At 42.2% G+C, this 25,346-nt stretch overlaps 1 protein-coding gene across 1 annotated transcript in view; it reads right to left on the reverse strand.

The window, feature by feature from the left end:
* LOC139380899 (receptor activity-modifying protein 1-like) overlaps window positions 1-25,346 on the reverse strand; it is a 90,743-nt gene that overhangs the window by 33,215 nt on the left and 32,182 nt on the right. The window contains exon 2 of the mRNA XM_071124055.1: window positions 228-363. Within this exon, the coding sequence (XP_070980156.1) occupies window positions 228-363 (136 nt within the window). The remainder of the gene's footprint in view (window positions 1-227; window positions 364-25,346) is intronic.

Here is a 25,346-nt window from a genome sequence, read left to right on the forward strand (position 1 = left end):
GTGCTACATAGAATATCAGAATACTACATAGATGCTACATAGGTGCTAAATAGACATGAAATAGGTGCTACATAGAATACTGCATAGGTACTACAGAATCCTCCCAGATGCTACTAAGAATACTACATATTTTAAATAGCTGCTACATAGAATACTACAATGATACTACATAGCTGCTACATAGAATACTACAATGATACTACATAGGTGCTACATAGAATGCTCACTCCACGGTGTCCTCCCAGCTGCACCAGCGATGCTGGTCCAGTTCCTCCATGTCCAGTCTGAATTTCCCCAGACAGAACTCCTCGATGACGTACTCATAGGTCCCGCTGCACGCCATCACCGACACAGACTGGCACACTGGGGAGGAGAGAGAGAGAGAGGACAGGGTTAGAATGGCAGTAGACTTGCCTTTTTAGATGCCTTTTTAAACTTCAAACACACACATTTTAATGTTCCTGAAAAATGATCCTGCAACAGGGTGATCAAATTAGGATCCTACATCTATCTGTATGTTCTATATTGAACAGAGGACAACCATTAACATTATATCTCTGACATCCAACAGAGCTCTGGAAAGATCTCTCCTGACAAGGTGCTGACAGTTTAAAACCTAATGCTGGAGTTCCTGTGGAAAGCTACAGAGCGGTGGCTTTGAGAGGTTTTCTAAGTGCTGTTTATACCCTACAGCAGGTGGTGGTCGTTTCTCACTGTTTGACAAGGCTGGCTGGATTGGGAAATTGCTTTAAACTGTTAGAAGGGCACAAATACACTCTCAACTCCAAGCAGCATAGCATCATAGAGCATTACTGCCCCAGGGCTCAGAGCAGGGAAAAGAACACTGTGTTAGAGGTTCATAGAGATATCTAAACGGTAGGGGAGGAATTTAACAAATTGGCCAGTTTAGGGTCAGCCCAAACTGAACCTCTGGGAGGGAGTAGAGACTACCCACTGGGCACAAACTGGTTGAATTAATGTTGTTTCCACTTAATTTCAATGAAATTACACTGAACCAATGTGGAATAGACATTGAATTTCTGCCCTACCCACTGTGCCCAGTGCCCAGCAAGCAAACTTCTTTATGAAAACAGCCCTAATGTTGGAAACAAACATCATTATGTTGTGCTAGAGCACAATATTCTACATATAGGCAGGTTTTTAAAGGATCAAAGAGTTTGGTCTGCTTTGTGTTTTCATTTTTGCCATGGAAAAAATATTGCAATACTGGCATCCTCACAGCCCTTGTAGAAACATAGGGCAAAAAGATGGATGCTGGCTAAAAATATAAATTTGGTCTCTCAAGCTGCCAACTCCATGACACACTGTTAGCTTGCTCCTAAGAAAGATTAATTCATCTACTGTTAAAATAGTATTAATATGATCCTGGGACTAAACACCTCCCTCTGCAACTGGATCCTGGACTTCCTGACAGGCCGCCCCCAGGTGGTAAGGGTAGGTATCAACACATCTGCCATGCTGATCCTCAACACTGGAGCTCCCCAGGGGTGCGTGCTCAGTCCCCTCCTGTACTCCCTGTTCACCCACGACTGCATGGCCAGGCATGACTCCAACACCATCATTAAGTTGGCTGACGACACAACAGTGGTAGGCCTGATCACCGACAACGACGAGACAGCCTATATGGAGGAGGTCAGAGACCTGGCCGGGTGGTGCCAGAATAACAATCTATCCCTCAATGTAACCAAGACTAAGGAGATGATTGTGGACTACATGAAAAGGAGCACCGAGCACGTCCCCATTCTCATCGACGGGGCTGTAATGGAGCAGGTTGAGAGCTTCAAATTCCTTGGTGTCTACATCAACAACAAACTATTATAGTTCAAACACACCAAGACAGTCGTGAAGAGGGCACGACAAAGCCTATTCCCCCTCAGGAAACTAAAAAGATGTGGCATGGGTCCTGAGATCCTCAAAAGGTTCTACAGCTACAACATTGAGAGCATGCAATCTGACTGGTTGCATTACTGCCTGGTACGAAATTGCTCGGCCTCCAACCACAAGGCACTACAGAGGGTAGTGCATACGGCCCAGTACATCACTGGAGCTAAGCTGCCTGCCGTCCAGGACCTCTACACCTGGCAGTGTCAGAGGAAGGCCCTAATTGTCAAATACCCCAGCCACCGCAGTCATAGAATGTTCTCTCTACTACCGCATGGCAAGCGGTACCGTAGTGCCAAGTCTAGGACAACAAGGCTTCTCAACAGTTTTTACCCCCAAGTCATAGGACTCCTGAACAGGTTATCAAATGGTTACCCGGACTATTTGCATTGTGTACCCCCCCCCCCCCCCCACCCCCACCCCTCTTTTACGCTGCTGCTACTCTCTGTTTATCATATATGCATAGTCACTTTAACTATACATTCATGTACATACTACCTAAAGTGGCCCGACGAACCAGTGCCCCTGCACATTGGCTAACCAGGATATCTGCATTGTGTCCCACTACCCGCCAACCCCTCTTTTTACGCTACTGCTACTCTCTGTTCATCATATATGCACAGTGACTTTAACCATACCTACATGTACATACTACCTCAATAAGCCTGACTAACAGGTGTCTGTATAGAGACTTGCTACTCTTTTTTCAAATGTCTTTCTGCTGTTGTTTTATTTCTTTACTTACACACACACACACACACACACACACACACACACACACACACACACACACACACACACACACACACACACACACACACACACACACACACACACACACACACACACACACACACACACACACACACACACACCTTGTTTTTGGCACCATTGGTTAGAGCCTGTAAGTAATAATTTCACTGTAAGGTTTACACCTGTTGTATTTGGCGCACGTGACAAATAAACTTTGATTTGATTTGATTTAGAATACTTTAAGAGAACCCTGTTATTGTCAACAGAGAATGTTTAAAAATCTCCCACTTCAGATATATTGTCTGTAGTAGAACTTAATCATGACCACCACACTTCCACAGAAAGACACCAAGCTCTTTCATGACTTGTTCTCCATGATATTCTATTGTCCTCTGTGTGCAAGCTGTCTCAGTACTGGCGACCCAGTCTCTAGTCTGGGGGGGGGGGGCATTTTCAGCCTTTTAACAATGAAGACGAACTTGTTACTTTAATTTGATGCGGCTAATGCTGAAACGCATTGACACAAGCTGGGGGTACTGGCAGCAGAGTATGAAGTTGGCATAGCACCGTGTGTACAGAAGAAAGAAAGGAAAGAGAGAGAGAGAACAACGAAGACTTCTCTAATTAACGCTGGCAGAATGGATTTAGTAAGCAACACCTTTTCAAATGGCGACAGTGTGACTCGCCAGCCAATGCTCTTATCACATATTTTTGTTCTTTCTCTCCCCTCTCTCTATCTCTCCCTTCATCTCTAGCTACATCTCTCCATCAATTGTATTCTGTCAGCTACTCTAAGTGTCATGAGGAAAGATTGACAGATCACCATTTGTAATCAACCTGTCGTCTGAACTTTCTGGCCCTCAGATACCATGATGGGTAATTGCAGCTCATTGCTAGTCAACATCAAGCATGTACCACATACAGACTGGCAGGAGAGTAGGCCTGAAGACCAGACACGGGCTCACGACTGGCCCTCACGACTGACCCTCAGGAACGGCCCTCACGACTGACCCTCACGACTGGCCCTCACGACCGGCCCTCACGACCGGCCCTCACGACCGGTCCTCACGACCGGCCCTCACGACCGGCCCTCACGACCGGCCCTCACGACCGGTCCTCACGACCGACCCTCACGACCGGCCCTCACGACCGGCCCTCAGGACCGGCCCCAAAGAGGGAAACAATCAACAACAGATGATGAGAAAGAGAGAGGTTTGTGATTAAATGGTTTGTCAATATCTTCCACACACACACATACATTCATGCTACGCACATATATACACTACCAGTCAAACGTTTGGACACACCTACTAATTTATGTTTTGCTTTATTTTTACTATTTTCTACATTGTAGAATAATAGTGAAGACATCAAAACTATGAAATAACATCATGTAGTAAACAGAAAAGTGTTAAACAAATCAAAATATATATTTATATTTGAGATTCTTCAATGTAGCCACCCTTTGCCTTGATGACAGCTTTGCACACTCTTGGCATTCTCTCAACCAACTTCATGAGGTCTCATGAGGTCTCACCTATCTCATGAAACCCTGGAGAATGTACAAGAGAAACCCTGGAGAATGTACAAGAGAAACCCTGGAGAAGGTACAAGAGAAACCCTTGAGAAGATACAAGAGCAACCCTGGAGAATGTACAAGAGAAACCCTGGAGAAGATACAAGAGAAACCCTGGAGAATGTACAAGATAAACCCTGGAGAATGTACCGGAGAAACCCTGGAGAAGGTACAAGAGAAACCCTGGAGAAGGTACAAGAGAAACCCTGGAGAAGGTACAAGAGAACCCCTGGAGAATGTACAAGAGAAACCCTGGAGAATGTACCGGAGAAACCCTGGAGAAGGTACAAGAGAAACCCTGGAGAAGGTACAAGAGAAACCCTGGAGAAGATACAAGAGAAACCCTGGAGAATGTACCGGAGAAACCCTGGAGAAGGTACAAGAGAAACCCTGGAGAAGGTACAAGAGAAACCCTGGAGAAGATACAAGAGAAACCCTGGAGAATGTACAAGAGAAACCCTGGAGAAGATACAAGAGAAACCCTGGAGAAGGTACAAGAGAAACCCTGGAGAAGGTACAAGAGAAACCCTGGAGAAGGTACAAGAGAAACCCTGGAGAAGGTACAAGAGAAACCCTGGAGAAGGTACAAGAGAAACCCTGGAGAATGTACAAGAGAAACCCTGGAGAAGGTACAAGAGAAACCTTGGAATGTGTACTGTAGGTGTGTCCAAACTTTTGACGGGCACTGTACATGCTACACAAACATCATGACTTATTCTACTACACGTATATGTGTTACTGTAAATACTGAACACTTTAAACCGTTTGCTCTCCAAATCCCCCCCTTCCCCCAGATGTTTAATACTGTAAATTGTTGACTTCCTCCCTGTATTTATACTTCTGCTACATGTTTATTCTGTTCCGTTGACCTTCATCTTCAACCTGCAAGTCAGCGTTTCATTGGACTGGGTACACCATGTGCATCATGGATATGACAAGTCAGCGTTTCATTGGACTGGGTACACCATGTGCATCATGGATATGACAAAGTCAGCGTTTCATTGGACTGGGTATACCATGTGCATCATGGATATGACAAAGTTGAACTTGAATTGGAACTTGAACTTGAATGAGTGTGTGACTTGTGTATTGGTGCGTCCTGTATCTTTGAGTGAGAATGATCAGTAAAACTGGAAGTAAACGGAGTGAGAAGGGGATGAGGACATGCCAGTATTAATAGTAAGAATGAGAAATAGACTTGTTTACAACCTCTAAAAAGTGTCCTGACATCAGACATGCAGTGTTGCTGATAACCCACCAGATTAATTATACAACACAGCAATGACGAAACCAGATTATGACCATGATCCTCACTGTTGGTACTGTGCTCCCAAATTCAAAGATGCAGTGACAACAAAACACTGTGCTTCACTGTGGTTATAGAAATGGATTATACTGGGCCCACTGTCTTTTTTAATACACAATCTCTTGGGATGAGTATTTAAACCTGAACTTTACTGCATTATTGGTATTGATTTCACAAATGTTTATCTTCATTTATCAAAGCCTAGTTGGTAATTACCCTGGAAATAGCAACAACTTATATTAGAGAGAAAATGACCCATTTGCAATCATCAACCATCAGTATTATCGATCAGATCTCTCTTTCATTAAAGAAAATGTTCGGAGTTGCTTCTCACCTCACAGCAATTTTACCAGAGGACCTTTAAGGTTACACTGAAGTGTGTTGTGTGAAATCACTGAATGGCTGTTCTAAGTAGAACAGTGTTCTAGGAACACCTAGAACCTGTGTCTATGGGAGGCATGGTCATAGAGGGACAAAGATCTTCCTTCTTCACCTCAACTATTAGAACAGAAAGATGCTATTTTACATAAGAACACACCCTGCCTGCAGCGAACTCAAACTGAAGTGTAGTGTAAGACTCAGAAGGCAGTGAATACTAAGTGTGTTGTATTTATCAAATCTCCTCCATCCCCTTCCTCTGGCCAAGGCCTTTAGATTTCTTCAAAGCGTATTGCATATTCAAAGGCTGCATTATGCACACTGCATAGAGAGACCCCAGATCTGATCAAAACTAGTACATCATATGGTGCTTAGGCTCTTGCCCTTAATCTGTGATGGCGTTCAGCAAAGGAAGAGAGGAAGCATGCTTACGAAATAAAAATGTAAACAGAAACATATTTTTTACAGATAAAACATCCAAGCTGAGATTTGTGACAAGAAGCTTGAGGACAGATTGGAGAAAGAATAAAACATCCAAGCTGAGATTTGTGACAAGAAGCTTGAGGACAGATTGGAGAAAGAATAAAACATCCAAGCTGAGATTTGTGACAGAGGCTTGAGGACAGATTGGAGAAAGAATAAAACATCCAAGCTGAGATTTGTGACAGAGGCTTGAGGACAGATTGGAGAAAGAATAAAACATCCAAGCTGAGATTTGTGACAGAGGCTTGAGGACAGATTGGAGAAAGAATAAAACATCCAAGCTGAGATTTGTGACAGAGGCCTGAGGACAGATTGGAGAAAGAATAAAACATCCAAGCTGAGATTTGTGACAGAGGCTTGAGGACAGATTGGAGAAAGAATAAAACATCCAAGCTGAGATTTGTGACAGAGGCTTGAGGACAGATTGGAGAAAGAATAAAACATCCAAGCTGAGATTTGTGACAGAGGCCTGAGGACAGATTGGAGAAAGAATAAAACATCCAAGCTGAGATTTGTGACAAGAGGCCTGAGGACAGATTGGAGAAAGAATAAAACATCCAAGCTGAGATTTGTGACAGAGGCCTGAGGACAGATTGGAGAAAGAATAAAACAGAGGAACGACGAAGTAAATAACACCTGATTCACCAATACACAATAAATTAGAGTAGAATAAAAACAAGTTGTTTGAATTAAACTTCATATCATGGCCCACATTGTTGATTACATTGTTGAAAAATGTCCTGTGCTGTTTTTAATTTGGTGGCAGATAAACGCTCATACATAAACATTCAGTCAAACCTTTCTGTTCATAATCTCCCCCTCTCTCCGGTTGCCTTTGTGAATGCTCCACAAGTGGAAAATGACATGCAGTGTTGAAACACAAACATTTGGACAGCGGATGTTGGCAAGGCACAAACTTAGATAGTCCAGTGAATTATGCCTGCCTCTCAGCAGCTTGGAAACAAGAAACATACTGTATATCACTGGAAAGAAAGTGGTGCATTAAGAGTAAAGTCAGAACACTCAGGAGGAGACCCAGGGAAAGCAGAGTTTGAGTTTAACTAATGAACCATAATTCCTCTGTACTGCCTACTATCCCCTGAGTGAGGATAGTAGAACTTCTGTCTGTACCTGTCTTCTACCCCAACCATGGCCACCACCACAGGTCCTCTACCAACAACCATGGTCCCCAGAACAGGTCCTCTACCAACAACCATGGCCACCACCACAGGTCCTCTACCCCAACCATGGTCACCACCACAAGTCCTCTACCAACAACCATGGTCCCCAGGACAGGTCCTCTACCCCAACCATGGTCACCAGGACAGGTCCTCTACCCCAACCATGGCCACCACCACAGGTCCTCCACCAACAACCATGGTCCCCAGGACAGGTCCTCTACCCCAACCATGGCCACCAGGACAGGTCCTTTACCCCAACCATGGTCACCACCACAGATCTTCTACTCCAAACATGGTCACCAAGACAGGGTCTCTACCCCAAACATGGTCACCACCACAGATCCATTACCCCAACCATGGTCATCAGGACAGGTCCTCTACCCCAACCACAGTCACCAAGACAGGGTCTCTACCCCAACCATGGTCACCAAGACAGGGTCTCTACCCCAACCATGGTAACAACCACAGGTCCTCTACCCCAACCATAGTCATCAAGACAGGGTCTCTACCCCAACAATGGTCACGGCCACAGGTCCTCTACCCCAACCATGGTCACCAAGACAGGGTCTCTACCCCAACCATGGTCACCACCACAAGTCCTCTACCAACAACCATGGTCCCCAGGACAGGTCCTCTACCCCAACCATAGTCACCAAGACAGGGTCTCTACCCCAACAATGGTCACGGCCACAGGTCCTCTACGCCAAACATGGTCACCAAGACAGGGTCTAAAAACCCTTCCTGTCTCCTTCTGTGTAATTGTGAAGTGTTTTTGAGGGGAATTCTGAAATTCAAATACCATTTATCACAAGTCTGGATGGTTTTAAAGTGACCAGATTGTCTGTCACTCTCACACACGTTTCAAACCAAGACGTTTTCCCGCCAACTTTTTGCAGACTTTTCTTTATACAGTGCATTCGGAAAGTATTTAGACCTCTTGACTTTTTCCACATTTTGTTAGGTTACAGCCTTATTCTAAAATGAATTAAACAAAACAATTTCTCATCAATCTACACACAATACCCTATAATGACGAAGCGAAAACAGGTTTTTAGAATATTTTGCAAATATTCAGACCCGTTGTTATGAGACTCGAAATTGATCTCAGGTGCATCCTGTTTTCATTGATCATCCTTGAGATGTTTCTACAACTTGATTAGAGTCCACCTGTGGTAAATTCAATTGATTGGACATGATTTGGAAAGGCACACACCTATAAGGTCCCACAGTTGACAGTGCATGTCAGAGCAAAAACCAAGCCAAGAGGTCGAAGAAATTGTCCGTAGAGCTCCAAGACAGGATTGTGTCGAGGTGAGGCAAAGATCTGGGGAAGTGTACTAAAACATTTATGTAGCATTGAAGGTCCCCAAGAACACAGTGACCACCATCATTCTTAAATGGAAGAAGTTTGGAACCACCAAAATTCTCTGGTCTGATGAAACCAAGATTGAACTTCTTGGCCTGAATGCCAAGCGTCACATCTGGAGGAAACATGGCACCATCCCTACTGTGAAGCATGGCGATGGCAGCATCATGCTGTGGGGATGTTTTTTAGTGGCAGGGACTGGGAGACTAGTCAGGATGGAGGAAAAAAAGAACAGAACAAAGTACAGAGAGATCCTTGATGTAAACCTGCTCCAGAGCACTCAGGACCTCAGACTGGGATGAAGGATCACCTTCCAACAATACAATGACTCTAAGCACACAGCCAAGACAGCACGGGAGTGGCTTCAGGACAAGTCTCTGAATGTCCTTGAGTGGCCCAGCCAGAGCCCGGATTTGAACCTGATCGAACATCTCTCAGGAGAGACTTGAAAATAGCTGTGCAGCAACGCTCCCCATCCAACCTGACAGAGCTTGAGAGAATCTGCAAGGATCTACAGACGTGCCAAGCTTGTAGCATCATACCCAAGAAGACTCAAGGTTGTAATCGCTGCCAGCAGTGCTTCAACTGAGTAAAGGGTCTGAATACTTATGTAAATGTAATATTTCCGTTTTACATTTTTTAATACATTTGCACAATTTATTTTTTTTAAACTGGTTTTGCTTTGTCGTTATGGGTATTGTGTGTAGACTGGTGAGAGGGAAAAAACTATTTCATACATTTTAGAATAAGTCTGTAACCTAACGAAATTGGGCACTGTAATATGAAAGGTATTGCCAGCAACAAAGCCTCTACTTTTATCTCCGCCACCCGGCCTAGTCATGACTGCGGTAAAGTTCTGCCTACGGCTTAGTATGAAATGTAACCGTTATGCTGAGGCGGCGAACCATCGGTTGGGTTAAAAGCAGAAGGCACAGGACTTTGTGTACAATTAACCCAAAAAAAGGATCTTAATGTCACTTCACCCATCTCTTCTCGTAGCCCACCACACGCATTGTTTTCTTAACCACAATGGATGGATCTGGAATTAATTAATGAGGGAATAAATATTACTGAGTGACGAAAATACTGGAATAAAGTATATGCTTATGCAATCGATGACATCACATTTTTGAAAGGCATCAAAGTGTTCTAATACATTTGAAGCAATAGCCTACTTGTGGTAAACTGTTTCTGAACCGCTTGGCACTGCTTTGAGGCTAGTGTGGGGACTTAACAATCTGACATTGACTTATCCTTTTCACTGAATCTCCATTTGGATATTGATTAGGCTACAATTAGGCTGTGGAAATGTTAGCTAAGTTGAGGTGAGTGCTGCTCACGATCATCTTGTCTAGTTTGATCATGTATTATCTCTGATCAGAACATTATGCCAGCATGTTATGTAGCTTAACAAGTGGATTACTTTTCTCTTCACTCGCAGTCGCTTAGTAAGCCTAGGCCTACTCCCAACCCTACGAATTATCTTAACCAATCAATGTGATTTTGTTTCACTAAATGTCTGTATATTTGTTTTTCTCTGGCTGGGCTATAGTGGAAGTGGTATAGCTCATCTACGATCAGAAACATTTAGCATGCTATAATGTAGCCTAAATCAAGTGTATATTATATTGCTATTATTATTTTGCTCGATCAGTACAGGCAACTTCAAAAGCCTGTGGAGGTTGTGAAATATAAACATGAGAAAATCAAATCAAATCAAATGTTATTGGTCACATACACATGGTTAGCAGATGTTAATGTGAGTGTAGCGAAATGCTTGTGCTTCTAGTTCCGACCATGCAGTAATATCTAACAATAGGATAGCTATTATTTCCTGTCAGTATCATGATACTCTCAATGTAAGACCCCGTGCCTGCTCCCTAAGTGGTGTGAGGGTAGGAAAGAGATGAAGCGTGGATCAAAAAAGCATCGGCTCTGTTCCAAAATATCACATTTTATTTTATATGACAGTGGTTCCACATGTTTACACTAGCCGTGACGCGAATTGTGTGTGTATTTTATTCTGTTATATTTCCTTGTATTCGAAGCCTAGTATAAAACACATCTGTGTCGTCGTGTAACTATTGATTTCCTGTGCATGGCGCAGTCATGTAGCCTACAGACTGCACAGACCAGTAACATCATTCAACTCAAAATATGCTATTCTATTGTTTTGAAAATACATTTGATTAGTCTTATAATATTTGCTTTCTTTGTAATGGTTTATATTCAATGTATTTACTAAAATAGACGTCCACCCACATCGACCCACGTCTAGTCCCACTCCTAAACATGCCAGCGTGTGCTCAGAATGTATTTACTAAAATAGACACATCGACCCACGTCTAGTCCCACGTCTAGTCCCACTCCTAGACATGCCAGCGTGAGCACAGGAGATATAAAAGGCTTATCCCGGCAAGAATGTGATAAAAATGTTGCTAGTGTTCTTTTTTTAAGGACAACATACCGTAAAGTCTGTCTGTAAAGGGTGTTAAAGTAAAGATAAGCTCATAATACCCAAAGCTACTTTATGCAACTGCATGTCACTGGGTCCTGAGTCTCTTCCCTATCACCCTCAGGCTGCCCAGGGAGAATGGGACCTGGTCATTAAATTGTACGGAAACTTAGGTACTTAGGGGGTGTAACCTGAACCTGCTTAATCTCAAATGGCACCCTGCTACCTATATGATGTACTACTTCTGACCAGGGCCCATAGTGCACGACTTCTGAACAGGGCCCATAGGGGATAGAGTGCCATTTGGGACACATTCCTGCTCTAACACTGTCCTCAATCTGACTGAGACTTCATGTTCCTGGGCCTTTGAATGCGCTGGGCTCCAGGGAGCCATTTTTTTTTTATTTTTGAATTTTACATTTAATTTTTTGAATTTTACCCCTTTTTCTCCCCAATTTCGTGGTATCCAATTGTTTAGCAGCTACTATCTTGTCTCATCGCTACAACTCCCGTACGGACTCGGGAGAGACGAAGGTTGAAAGTCATGCGTCCTCCGATACACAACCCAACCAAGCATGCTTCTTAACACAGGGCGCATCCAACCCGGAAGCCAGCCGCACCAATGCACTGATAAAGCCGACAAACTTTGCCGGTATAACTTTTTCAGTAGTCCATTATACTGTGAAGAAATAGGTAAAACACTGTTCACTCATTGAGACACTCAATGAGACCTACTCCCTATCCAGATTCACCTGGCCCACGCTATCGAGTAACAAATAAATAAAGTTTTATTTTATTTTATTTGAAGGTGCGTCATGGGCTTTGCAGGCGTGGTTCCCTTGCGCGCACTGAATAAATGTAATTCAACTGCTGAAAACTCTCCCACTAGCTGCCCAACAGATTTTCTCATGGAGTTTTCATTCAAAAGGGTTTTCAGTACATTTAACTTAAGCCTCCCTTTCAATACGGTGTACCTGTTAGTTAGAATTTTGTCGTCAGACTCGATAGAATGCATCGAGAGAACAAATTCAGAATATTAGGGTCCAATGAAAGAAAGCCATCTAAATACATGCATATAAGTCTCTGTTTCAGCACCAATTTGGTAGATTTAAAAAAAAATACTCTGATCGTGTAAATTATTTAGGGTTAGGAAAGTATTTATGAAAAAAAAGAAAAACTGTTTTTGAGAGCCTTTACGCACAAAAGAAAGAAAAGGGTGGTTTGATTCATTTTGAACATTGCCACATTCAGTTCTTTAACCCATGATAATGTTGGAAGACTAGTGTATATAGAATTATGATAGGGAAAATAGTGTACAATAGTAGGCTATGCTCTATTGCCTGCACTAACCATGGTACTGTGATGACACAGCTGAGTATTGTGCCATGCGTCAGGTTCAAACTGTTACGACTTGGTCTGTGCTCTGCTCCATAACAATTTAATTTCCCTACATTTTTTGTTATATTATCAACTGTTACTAATGACACTCAGAAACAACCACACGGCAGTGACAGAGTTTACAGAGGAAGCAAATGAAGGTAAAGGAAACAATGTAATTATATGGAATGATAATGTAGGCTATACCAACTGAAGGGAACTAACAGTAATGGAATGATAATGTAGGCTATACCAACTGAATGGTAATTATATGGAATGATAATGTAGGCTATACCAACTGAAGGGAACTAACAGTAATGGAATGATAATGTAGGCTATACCAACTGAAGGGAACTAACAGTAATGGAATGATAATGTAGGCTATACCAACTGAAGGGAACTAACAGTAATGGAATGATAATGTAGACTATACCAACATAAGGGAAGTAACAGCAATGGAATGATAATGTAGGCTATACCAACTGAAGGGTAATTATATGGAAAGATAATGTAGGCTATACCAACTGAAGGGTAATTATATGGAATGATAATGTAGACTATACCAACTGAAGGGAACTAACAGTAATGGAATGATAATGTAGGCTATACCAACTGAAGGGAACTAACAGTAATGGAATGATAATGTAGACTATACCAACATAAGGGAACTAACAGTAATGGAATGATAATATAGGCTATACCAACTGAAGGGTAATTATATGGAATGATAATGTAGGCTATACCAACATAAGGGAACTAACAGTAATGGAATGATAATGTAGGCTATACCAACTGAAGGGTCATTATATGGAATGATAATGTAGGCTATACCAACATAAGGGAACTAACAGTAACCTGGCAGTTGAATATGTGTGGTTATTAGGCCTACTGACGGTCAATACTTATTGTGACTAATATTTAACATGATAGAAATAGGAAACAAATCAAGTCGGGGTAGTGGATAATTAAGTGTGCCCATCCCTGTCAGTTAAAAGGTCGTACAATTGTTATTCTGGCACAGCATTTCATAAACTTCACTGTTGGAAAAGTGATATGTTGATATGCTTCAGTTTGCTGCCATGTGACTGGTTTCACATTTGTCTCCAGTGATTATAAGGTAAAATATATATAAAACAAATATAATTTATAATTCCCTTATCCAAACGGAATACTCATTTACCTAGCTCTTATCAAGTTGTGCATTACAGTGCATGGAGAATGATGTTATTTCTATCGGAAAAATTAAACAAAGTGCTTTTTCTTCTTGGAACTGGTAGAGTCACTAGAACTTATTCATGGTTTCCTCGCGCGTAAAGGTAGTGAATTTAAGTCAGGGTCAGAATATGGTGTATCTGTAGACCACCTCCGCCACACCCTAATTTATTCCATCTCCACCCCAAACAAATAGCGGGTGTATAGCATGCTATTCTCATGCTTACGTTGGGTCGGAATACGTGTAGAGAGAAAAGTGCATAAAAAGGGATATTAAGGTGCATTCACACTTGTATAACTCGGGTTGGAATCGGACCCATACATCAGTATTTTTTCTATTTCGTTGCCTTCGACCTGGAATTTAAAATGTATTTTGGGGGGGTATGTATCATTTGATTTACACAACATGCCTACCACTTTGAAGATGCAAAATAGTTTTTATTATGAAACAAACAAGAAATAAGACAAAAAAAACAAAAAAGTTGAGTGTGCATAACTATCCCCCCCCCCAAAGTCAATACTTTGTAGAGGCACCTTTTGCAGCAATTACAGCTGCAAGTCTCTTGGGGTATGTCTCTATAAGCTTGGCACATCTAGCCACTGTGATTTTTGCCCATTCTTCAAGGCTAAACTGCTCCAGCTCCTTCAAGTTGGATGGGTTCCGCTGGTGTACAACAATATTTAAGTCATACCACAGATTCTCAATTGGATTGAGGTCTGGGCTTTGACTAGGCCATTCCAAGACATTTAAATGTTTCCCCTTAAACCACTCGAGTGTTGCTTTAGCAGGGTGCTTAGGGTCATTGTCCTGCTGGAAGGTGAATCTACGTCCCAGTCTCAAATCCCTGGAAGACTGAAACAGGTTTCCTCAAGAATTTCCTTGTATTAGCGCCACCCATCATTCCTTCAGCACGATGCTGCCACCACCATGCTTCACTGTGGGGATGGTGTTCTCGGGGTGATGAGGGGTGTTGGGTTTGTGCCAGACATAGCGTCTTCCTTGATGGCCAAAAATATACATTTTTGTCTCATCTGACCAGAGTACCTTCTTCCATATTTTTGGGGAGTCTCCGACATGCCTTTTGGCGAACACCAAACGTGTTTGCTTATTTTTTTCCATAAGCAATGGCATTTTTCTGGTCACTCTTCCGTAAAGCCCTGATCTGTGGAGTGTATGGCTTAAAGTGGTTCTATGGACTGATACTCCAATCTCCGCTGTGGAGCTTTGCAGCTCCTTCAGGGTTATCTTTGGTCTCTGTTGCTTCTCTGATTAATGCCCTCCTTGCCTGGTCCATGGGTTTTCATGGGCGGCCCTCTCTTGGCAGGTTTGTTGTGGTGCAATATTCTTTCCTAACCCAACCCTTCTCCACCACTTTGTCCCTGACCTGTTTGGAGAGCTCCTTGGTCTTCATGGTGACGCTTGCTTGGTGATGCCCCTTGCTTAGTGGTGTTGCAGACTCTGGGGAGCTTTCAGAACAGGTGTATATATACTGAGATCATGTGACAGATAATGTGACACTTAGATTGCACACATAGGTGGACTTTATTTATTTATATTTATTTAACTAATTATGTGACTTCTGAAGGTAATTGGTTGCACCAGATCTTATTTAGGGGCTTCATAGCAAAGAGGGTGAATACATATGCACGCCCCACCTTTTCAGTTTTTTATTTGTTTGACATTTTTTAAACAATTTGTTGTTTTTTTCATTTCACTTCACCAATTTGGACTATTTTGTGTGTCCATTATATGAAATCCAAATAAAAATCCATTTAAAATTAAGGTTGTAACGCAATAAAATAGGAAAAACGCCAAGGGGAATGAATACTTTTGCAAGGCACTGTACATATGGACACTTCACACAGTCACAAGCATCCCCCTAAACGTCCAACCACTCAAAATTATTCTCTGAGAACTACTTCTCATTAGAAACCCAGCAGTGCCAGAACCACTCCCACCAACATAACCCAGATAGAAGCCTGGCCTGGCAGGAATCACCATTATATCTGATCATTACTTCCTCAATACCTTTTGTTCTTAGAACGGAACTATCAGTTCACCTTCGTGACCTTTGCATAGCAAAATGTGCCCCCGATTCATCAAGACACCACCAAATGGGATTTTGTCACCTTGACAAGCAATCGTGCTCTGGGGGAAAATAACGACCAAATAATTGGTGGAAGAACTGTCTCCAGTGTTGAATGTCCCCATCGCCCCCACCTCCCCACCCTGTCCTGTGTGTGCTAGAGCATATAGTCTGACAGATAGACAAATATCAATTCAGCACAGCTACATGGCCATAGAGTGAAGAACTGAGATGCACTTGTCTCAACACAACAAAATGCATAGGTGCAAAAAAAAAGACAACAAATAATGACATTCAATTTAATTAGGAATTCTCAGGGGGAAAGCAGTAGTCTGACTAACAGAATGCTATGGCTGTGTGGCTGGGCTAAACTTGACAAACACATTACTGTTTGAGAGTTGTCATTTATAAGCGAGAAAATGAAATATAATCCATTTTAATTTGGTGTTATATTTTATAGGCCAGCTGTTTTGAAAAGAGGCAATAAAAACTGCACAATGACAAAGTTAATGTCTATATTTTCAAATGATTCCCATTCAAAATCCTATTTTCCCAAAAACCTAACCCTTAACATAAACCCAACCTTAACCCCTAACCCTAATTATAACCCTAAACCTAACCCTTAACATAAACCCAACCTTAACCCCTAACCCTAATTATAACCCTAAACCTAACCCTTAACATAAACCCAACCTTAACCCCTAACCCTAATTATAACCCTAAACCTAACCCTTAACACAAACCCAACCATAACCCCTAACCCTAACCCTAATTATAACCCTAAACCTAACCCTTAACATAAACCCAACCTTAACCCCTAACCCTAATTATAACCCTAAACCTAACCCTTAACACAAACCCAACCTTAACCCCTAACCCTAATTATAACCCTAAACCTAACCCTTAACATAAACCCAACCTTAACCCCTAACCCTAATTATAACCCTAAACCTAACCCTTAACACAAACCCAACCTTAACCCCTAACCCTAATTATAACCCTAAACCTAACCCTTAACATAACCCCTAACCCTAATTATAACCCTAAACCTAACCCTTAACACAAACCCAACCTTAACCCCTAACCCTAATTATAACCCTAAACCTAACCCTTAACACAAACCCAACCATAACCCCTAACCCTAATTATAACCCTAAACCTAACCCTTAACATAAACCCAACCTTAACCCCAAACCCTAAACCTAACCCTAATTATAACCCTAACCCTAATTATAACCCTAAACCTAACCTTTAAGCATAAAATAGCCTTTTTCCTTCTGGGCACCAGTGAAATGTCCCCACTCGTCCGAATGTTCCTTGTTGTAAGATCCTTGTGAAGGAGAGTAAAACCAAAAACACACAAACAAACAAGAATGCAAACAAAGCAGTACATTAAATCTCTGTGATGTATACACTATGTGTTACAGTCTCTGTGATGTACAGTGCCTTGCGAAAGTATTCGGCCCCCTTGAACTTTGCGACCTTTTGCCACATTTCAGGCTTCACATTTCAGGCTTCAAACATAAAGATATAAAACTGTATTTTTTGTGAAGAATCAACAACAAGTGGGACACAATCATGAAGTGGAACGACATTTATTGGATATTTCAAACTTTTTTAACAAATCAAAAACTGAAAAATTGGGCGTGCAAAATTATTCAGCCCCCTTAAGTTAATACTTTGTAGCGCCACCTTTTGCTGCGATTACAGCTGTAAGTCGCTTGGGGTATGTCTCTATCAGTTTTGCACATCGAGAGACTGAAATTTTTTCCCATTCCTCCTTGCAAAACAGCTCGAGCTCAGTGAGGTTGGATGGAGAGCATTTGTGAACAGCAGTTTTCAGTTCTTTCCACAGATTCTCGATTGGATTCAGGTCTGGACTTTGACTTGGCCATTCTAACACCTGGATATGTTTATTTTTGAACCATTCCATTGTAGATTTTGCTTTATGTTTTGGATCATTGTCTTGTTGGAAGACAAATCTCCGTCCCAGTCTCAGGTCTTTTGCAGACTCCATCAGGTTTTCTTCCAGAATGGTCCTGTATTTGGCTCCATCCATCTTCCCATCAATTTTAACCATCTTCCCTGTCCCTGCTGAAGAAAAGCAGGCCCAAACCATGATGCTGCCACCACCATGTTTGACAGTGGGGATGGTGTGTTCAGGGTTATGAGCTGTGTTGCTTTTACGCCAAACATAACGTTTTGCATTGTTGCCAAAAAGTTCAATTTTGGTTTCATCTGACCAGAGCACCTTCTTCCACATGTTTGGTGTGTCTCCCAGGTGGCTTGTGGCAAACTTTAAACAACACTTTTTTATGGATATCTTTAAGAAATGGCTTTCTTCTTGCCACTCTTCCATAAAGGCCAGATTTGTGCAATATACGACTGATTGTTGTCCAATGGACAGAGTCTCCCACCTCAGCTGTAGATCTCTGCAGTTCATCCAGAGTGATCATGGGCCTCTTGGCTGCATCTCTGATCAGTCTTCTCCTTGTACGGCCAGGTCTTGGTAGATTTGCAGTGGTCTGATACTCCTTCCATTTCAATATTATCACTTGCACAGTGCTCCTTGGGATGTTTAAAGCTTGGGAAATCTTTTTGTATCCAAATCCGGCTTTAAACTTCTTCACAACAGTATCTCGCCTGCCTGGTGTGTTCCTTGTTCTTCATGATGCTCTCTGCGCTTTTAACGGACCTCTGAGACTATCACAGTGCAGGTGCATTTATACGGAGACTTGATTACACACAGGTGGATTGTATTTATCATCATTAGTCATTTAGGTCAACATTGGATCATTCAGAGATCCTCACTGAACTTCTATAGAGAGTTTGCTGCACTGAAAGTAAAGGGGGCTGAATAATTTTGCACGCCCAATTTTTCAGTTTTTGATTTGTTAAAAAAGTTTGAAATATCCAATAAATGTCGTTCCACTTCATGATTGTGTCCCACTTGTTGTTGATTCTTCACAAAAAAATACAGTTTTATATCTTTATGTTTGAAGCCTGAAATGTGGCAAAAGGTCGCAAAGTTCAAGGGGGCCGAATACTTTCGCAAGGCATTGTATACACTATGTGTTACAGTCTCTGTGATGTATACACTATGTGTTACAGTCTCTGTGATGTATACACTATGTGTTACAGTCTCTGTGATGTATACACTATGTGTTACAGTCTCTGTGATGTATACACTATGTGTTACAGTCTCTGTGATGTATACACTATGAGTTACAGTCTCTGTGATGTATACACTATGTGTTACTGTCTCTGTGATGTATACACTATGTGTTACAGTCTCTGTGATGTACAGTGCCTTCAATAAGTGCCCTAAATAAGTTTGGGCGGAAATTTACAAGTCACATAATAATAATAATACAGGTGTTGTTCACTCGTTTGCTATAATTGGGGGAGGGGTGGTTGGGGAAAGGGGGAAATAGAACAAATTAAGATGTGTGTACATGTATATACAGTGGAGCAAAAAAGTATTTAGTCAGCCACCAATTGTGCAAGTTTTTTTTTTTTTTTTTTTTTACTAGGCAAGTCAGTTAAGAACAAATTCTTATTTGCAATGACGGCCTAGGAACAGTGGGTTAACTGCCTGTTCAGGGGCAGAACGACAGATTTGTACCTTGTCAGCTCGGGGATTTGAACTTGCAACCTTTCGGTTACTAGTCCACTAGGCTACCCTGCAGCCCCAAGTTCTCCCACTTAAAAAGATGAGAGAGGCCTGTAATTTTTTCATCGTAGGTACACTTAAACTATGACAGACAAAATGAGAAAAAAAAATCCAGAAAATCACATTGTAGGATTTTTAATTAATTTATTTGCAAATTATGGTGGAAAATAAGTATTTGGTCAATAACAAAAGTTTATCTCAATACTTTGTGTATGTATGTATCTGTATATATCAAATCAAATTTTATTTGTCACATACACATGGTTAGAAGATGTTAATGCGAGTGTAGCGAAATGCTTGTTCTTCTAGTTCCGACCATGCAGTAATAACCAACAAGTAATCTAACCTAACAATTTCACAACTACCTTATACACACAAGTGTAAAGGAATGAATAATATAATATGGACATAAAAATATATATGGATGAGCGATGGCCTAATGGCATAGGCAAGATGCAGTAGATGGTATAGAGTACAGTAAATACATATGAGATGAGAAGTGTAGGGTATGTAAACATTATATAAAGTGGAATAGCTTAAAGTGACTAGTGATGCATTTATTACATCCAATTTGTAATTATTAAAGTGGCTAGAATTTGAGTCAGTATGTTGGCAGCAGCCACTCAATGTCTCGGTCCAAGCTTTGATGCACCTGTACTGACCTCGCCTTCTGGATGATAGCGGGGTTAACAGGCAGTGGCTCGGGTGGTTGTTATCCTTGATGATCTTTTTGGCCTTCCTGTGACATTGGGTGGTGTAGGTGTCCTGGAGAGCAGGTAGTTTGCCCCCGGTGATGCGTTATGCAGACCTCACTACCCTCTGGAGAGCCTTAAGGTTGTGGGCAGAGAAGTTGCTGTACCAGGCGGTGATACAGCCCGACAGGATGCTCTCGATTGTGCATCTGTATGTGAGTGTTTTTGGTGACAAGCCAAATTTCTTCAGCTTCCTGAGGTTGAAGAGGCGCTGTTGCGCCTTCTTCACCACTCTGTCTGTGTGGGTGGATCATTTCAGTTTGTCCGTGATGTGTATGCCGAGGAACTTAAAACTTTCCACCTTCTCCACTACTGTCCCGTTGATGTGGATAGGGGGGTGCTCCCTCTACTGTTTCCTGAAGTCCACGATCATCTCCTTTGTTTTGTTGACGTTGAGTGTGAGGTTATTTTCCTGACACCACACTCCGAGGGCCCTCACCTGTAGTGTCGTCTGCAAACTTGATGATTGAGTTGGAGGCGTGCATGGCCACTCAGTCATGGGTGAACAGGGAGTACAGGAGAGGGCTGAGAACGCACCCTTGTGGGGACCCAGTGTTGAGGATCAGCGGGGTGGAGATGTTGTTTCCTACCCTCACCATCTGGGGGCGGCCCGTCAGGAAGTCCAGGACCCAGTTGCTAAAGGGCGGGGTTGAGACCCAGTGTCTGGAGCGTAATGACGAGTTTGGAGGGTACTATGGTGTTAAATGCTGAGCTGTAGTCGATGAACAGCATTCTTGCATAGGTATTCCTCATGTCAAGATAGGGCAGTGTGCAGTGTGATTGCGATTGCGTCGTCTATGGACCTATTGGGGCGGTAAGCAACTTTGAGTTGGTCTAGGGTGTCAGGTAGGATGGAGGTGATATGATCCTTGACTAATCTCTCAAAGCACTTCATGATGACCGAGGTGAGTGCCACGGGTGGTAGTCGTTTAGCTCAGTTACCTTAGCTTTCTTGGGAACTGGAACAATGGTGGCCCTCTTGAAGCTTGTCGGAACAGCAGACTGAGATAAGGATTGATTGAATATGTCCGTAAACACACCAGCCAGCTGGTCTGCGCATGCTCTGAGGTTGCGGCTAGGGATGCCGTCTGGGCCGGCAGCCTTGCGAGGGTTAACACGTTCAAATGATTTACTCGTGTTGGCTGCGGTGAAGGAGAGCCTGCGGGTTTTGGTAGCGGGCCGTGTCGTTGGCACTGTATTGTCCACAAAGCGAGCAAAGAAGTTGTTTAGTTTGTCTGGGAGCAGGACATCGTGGTCCGCGACGGGGCTGGTTTTCTTTTTGTAGCCCATGATTGATGGTAGACCCTGCCACATACCTCTCGTGTCTGAGCTGTTGAATTGCGACTCTACTTTGTCTCTATACTGATGCTTAGCTTGTTTGATTGCCTTGCAGAGGGAATAGCTACACTATTTGTATTCGGTCATGTTTCCGGTCGCCTTGCCCTGATTAAAAGCAGTGGTCCGCGCTTTCAGTTTTGCAAGAATGCTGCCATCAATCCACGGTTTCTGGTTGGGGAAGGTTTTAATAGTTGCTGTAGATACAACATCACCAATGCACTTGCTAATAAACTCGCTCACCGAATCAGCGTATTCATCAATGTTATTGTCCAACGCTATGCGGAACATATCCCAGTCCACGTGAACGAAGCAATCTTGAAGTGTGGAATCAGATTGGTCGGACCAGCGCTGAACAGACCTGAGCACGGGTGCTACCTGTTTTAGTTCCTGTCAATAGGCTGGGGGGAATAAAATGGAGTCGTGGTCAGATTTTCCAAAAGGAGGGCGGGGCAGGGCTTTGTATGCGTCGCGGAAGTTAGATGGTCAATGGTCCAGGATTTTCCGCCCGGGTAGCTCATTCGATATGCTGATAAAATTTAGGGAGTCTTGTTTTCAGATTAGCCATGTTAAAATCACCAACTACAATGAATGCAGCCTCAGGATATGTGGTTTCCAGTTTACATAGAGTCCAATGAAGTTAATTCAGGGCCATCGATGTGTCTGCTTGGGGGGGATATATATATATATATATGGCTGTGATTCTAGTGGCAAAAAAAGTATGTGAACTCTTTAGAATTACCTGGATTTCTGCAAAAATTGGTCATAAAATGTGATCTGATCTGAAGTCACAACAATAGACAAACACAGTGTGCTTAAACTAATAACACACTAATTATTGTATTTTTCTTGTCTATATTGAATACATAATTTAAACTTTCACAGTGTAGGTTGGAAAAAGTATGTGAACCACAAGGCTAATGACTTCTCCAAAAGCTAATTGGAGTCAGGAGTCAGCTAACCTTGAGTCCAATTAATGAGACGAGATTGGAAATGTTAGTTAGAGCTGCCCTACTCTATAAAAAACACTCACAAAATTTGAGTTTGCTATTCACAAGAAGCATTGCCTGGTGTGAACCATGCCTTGAACAAAATAGATCTCAAAGGTCTGACTTGCGTAAAGCTGGAAATGGTTACAAAAGTACCTCTGAAAGCCTTGATATTCATCAGTCCACGGTAAGACAAATTGTCTATAAATGGAGAAAGTTCAGCACTGTTGCTACTCTCCCTAGGAGTGGTCGTCATGCAAAGAGGACTGCAAGAGCACCTCGCAGAATGCCCAATGAGGAGATGAAGAATCCTAGAGTGTCAGCTAAAGACTTACAGAAATCTCTGAAACATGCTAACATCTCTGTTGTCTAGTCTACGATACGTCAAACTCTAAACAAGAATGGTGTTCATGGGAGGACACGACAGCAGAAGCCACTGCTGTCCAAAAAAAACATTGCTGCACGTCTGAGGTTCGCAAAAGAGCACCTGAATGTTCCACAGCGCTACTGGCAAAATATTTTGTGGACAGATGAAACTAAAGTTGAGTTGTTTGGAAGGAACACTATGTGTGGAGAAAAAAAGGAAAAGCACACCAACATCAAAACCTCATCCTCACTGTAAAGTATGGTGGAGGGAGCATCATGGTTTGGGGCTGCTTTGCTGCCTCAGCTTGCTATCATCGACGGAAAAATTCATTCCAAAGTTTATCAAGACATTTTGCAGGAGAATGTAAGCCTATATGTCCGCCAATTGAAGCTGAACAGAAGTTGGGTGATGCAACAGGACCACGACTAAAAACACAAAAGTTAAAAAACAAAGATGTACCTGCCCAGGGACTTCGGTTGAAAATTAGCCAGCTGGCTAAAACCGGCAGTTTTACTGAAACGTTGTGCACTGCCACTGTAAAAAATAAAATAAACTCAAACTCAAATCAACAAGAGAATGGCTTCAACAGAAGAAAATACACCTTCTGGAGTGGCCCAGTCCTGACCTCAATCCGATTGAGATGTTGTGGCATGACCTCAAGAGAGCGATTCACACCAGACATCCCAAGAATATTGTTGAACTGATACAGCTTTGTAAAGAGGAACGGTCCAAAATACCTCCTGACCGTTGTGCAGGTCTGATCCGCAATCACAGAAAATAGTTGGTTGAGGGTATTGCTGCAAAAAGAAGGGTCAACCAGTTATTAAATCCAAGGGTTCACATACTTTTCCCACCCTGCACTGTGAATGTTTACACGGTGTGTTCAATAAAGACATGAAAACATATAATTGTCTGTGTGTTATTAGTTTAAGCAAACTATGTTTGTCTATTGTTGTGACTTAGATGAAGATCAGATCAAATGATGATTTCATATGATGATATGATATGATATGATATGACACATTTATGCAGAAATCCAGGTAATTCTAAAGGGTTCACATACTTTTTCTTATGTATTAATATGTGTGTATGTATGTATGTATGTATGTGTATATATATACAGTTGAAGTCGGAAGTTTACATACACTTAGGTTGGAGTCATTAAAACTAATTTTTCAACCACTACACTAACTTCTTGCTATCAAACTATATTTTTGGCAAGTCGGTTAGGACATCTACTTTGTGCATGACACAAGTAATTTTTCCAACAATTGTTTACAGACAGATTATTTCTCTTATAATTCACTGTATCACAATTCCAGTGGGTCAGAAGTTTACATACACTAAGTTGACTGTGCCTTTAAACAGCTTGGAAAATTCCAGAAAAGGATGTCATGGCTTTAGAAGCTTCTGATAGGCTAATTGACATCATTTGAGTCAATTGGAGGTGTACCTGTGGATGTATTTCAAGGCCTACCTTCAAACTCAGTTCATCTTTGCTTGACATCATGGGAAAATCTAAAGAAATCAGCCAAGTCCTCAGAAAGAATGTTGTGGACCTCCACAAGTCTGGTTCATCCTTGGGAGCAATTTCCAAATGCATAAAGGTACCACGTTCATCTGTACAAACAATAGTATGCAAGTATAAACACCATGGGACCACGCAGCCGTCATGCAGCTCAGGAAGGAGACGCGTTCTGTCTCCTAGAGATGAACGTACTTTGGTGCAAAAAGTGCAAATCAATCCCAGAACAACAGCAAAGGACCTTGTGAAGATGCTGGAGGAAACAGGTACAAAAGTATCTATATCCACAGTCAAATTAGTCCTATATTGACATAACCTGAAAGGCCGCTCAGCAAGGAAGAAGCCACTGCTCCAAAACCGCCATAAAAAAGCCAGACTACAGTTTGCAACTGCACATGGGGACAAAGATGGTACTTTTTGGAGAAATGTCCTCTGGTTTGATGAAACAAAAACAGAACTGTTTGGCCATAATGACCATTGTTATGTTTGGAGGAAAAAGGGGGAGGCTTGCAAACCGAAGAACACCATCCCAACCATGAAGCACAGGGCTTGCAGCATCATGTTGGTGGTGTGCTTTGCTGCAAGAGGGACTGGTGCACTTCACAAAATAGATGGCGTAATGAGGATGG

The sequence above is a fragment of the Oncorhynchus clarkii genome, chromosome 22 (genome assembly GCF_045791955.1).
Source record: "Oncorhynchus clarkii lewisi isolate Uvic-CL-2024 chromosome 22, UVic_Ocla_1.0, whole genome shotgun sequence".
Taxonomy (NCBI): Eukaryota; Metazoa; Chordata; class Actinopteri; order Salmoniformes; family Salmonidae; genus Oncorhynchus; species Oncorhynchus clarkii.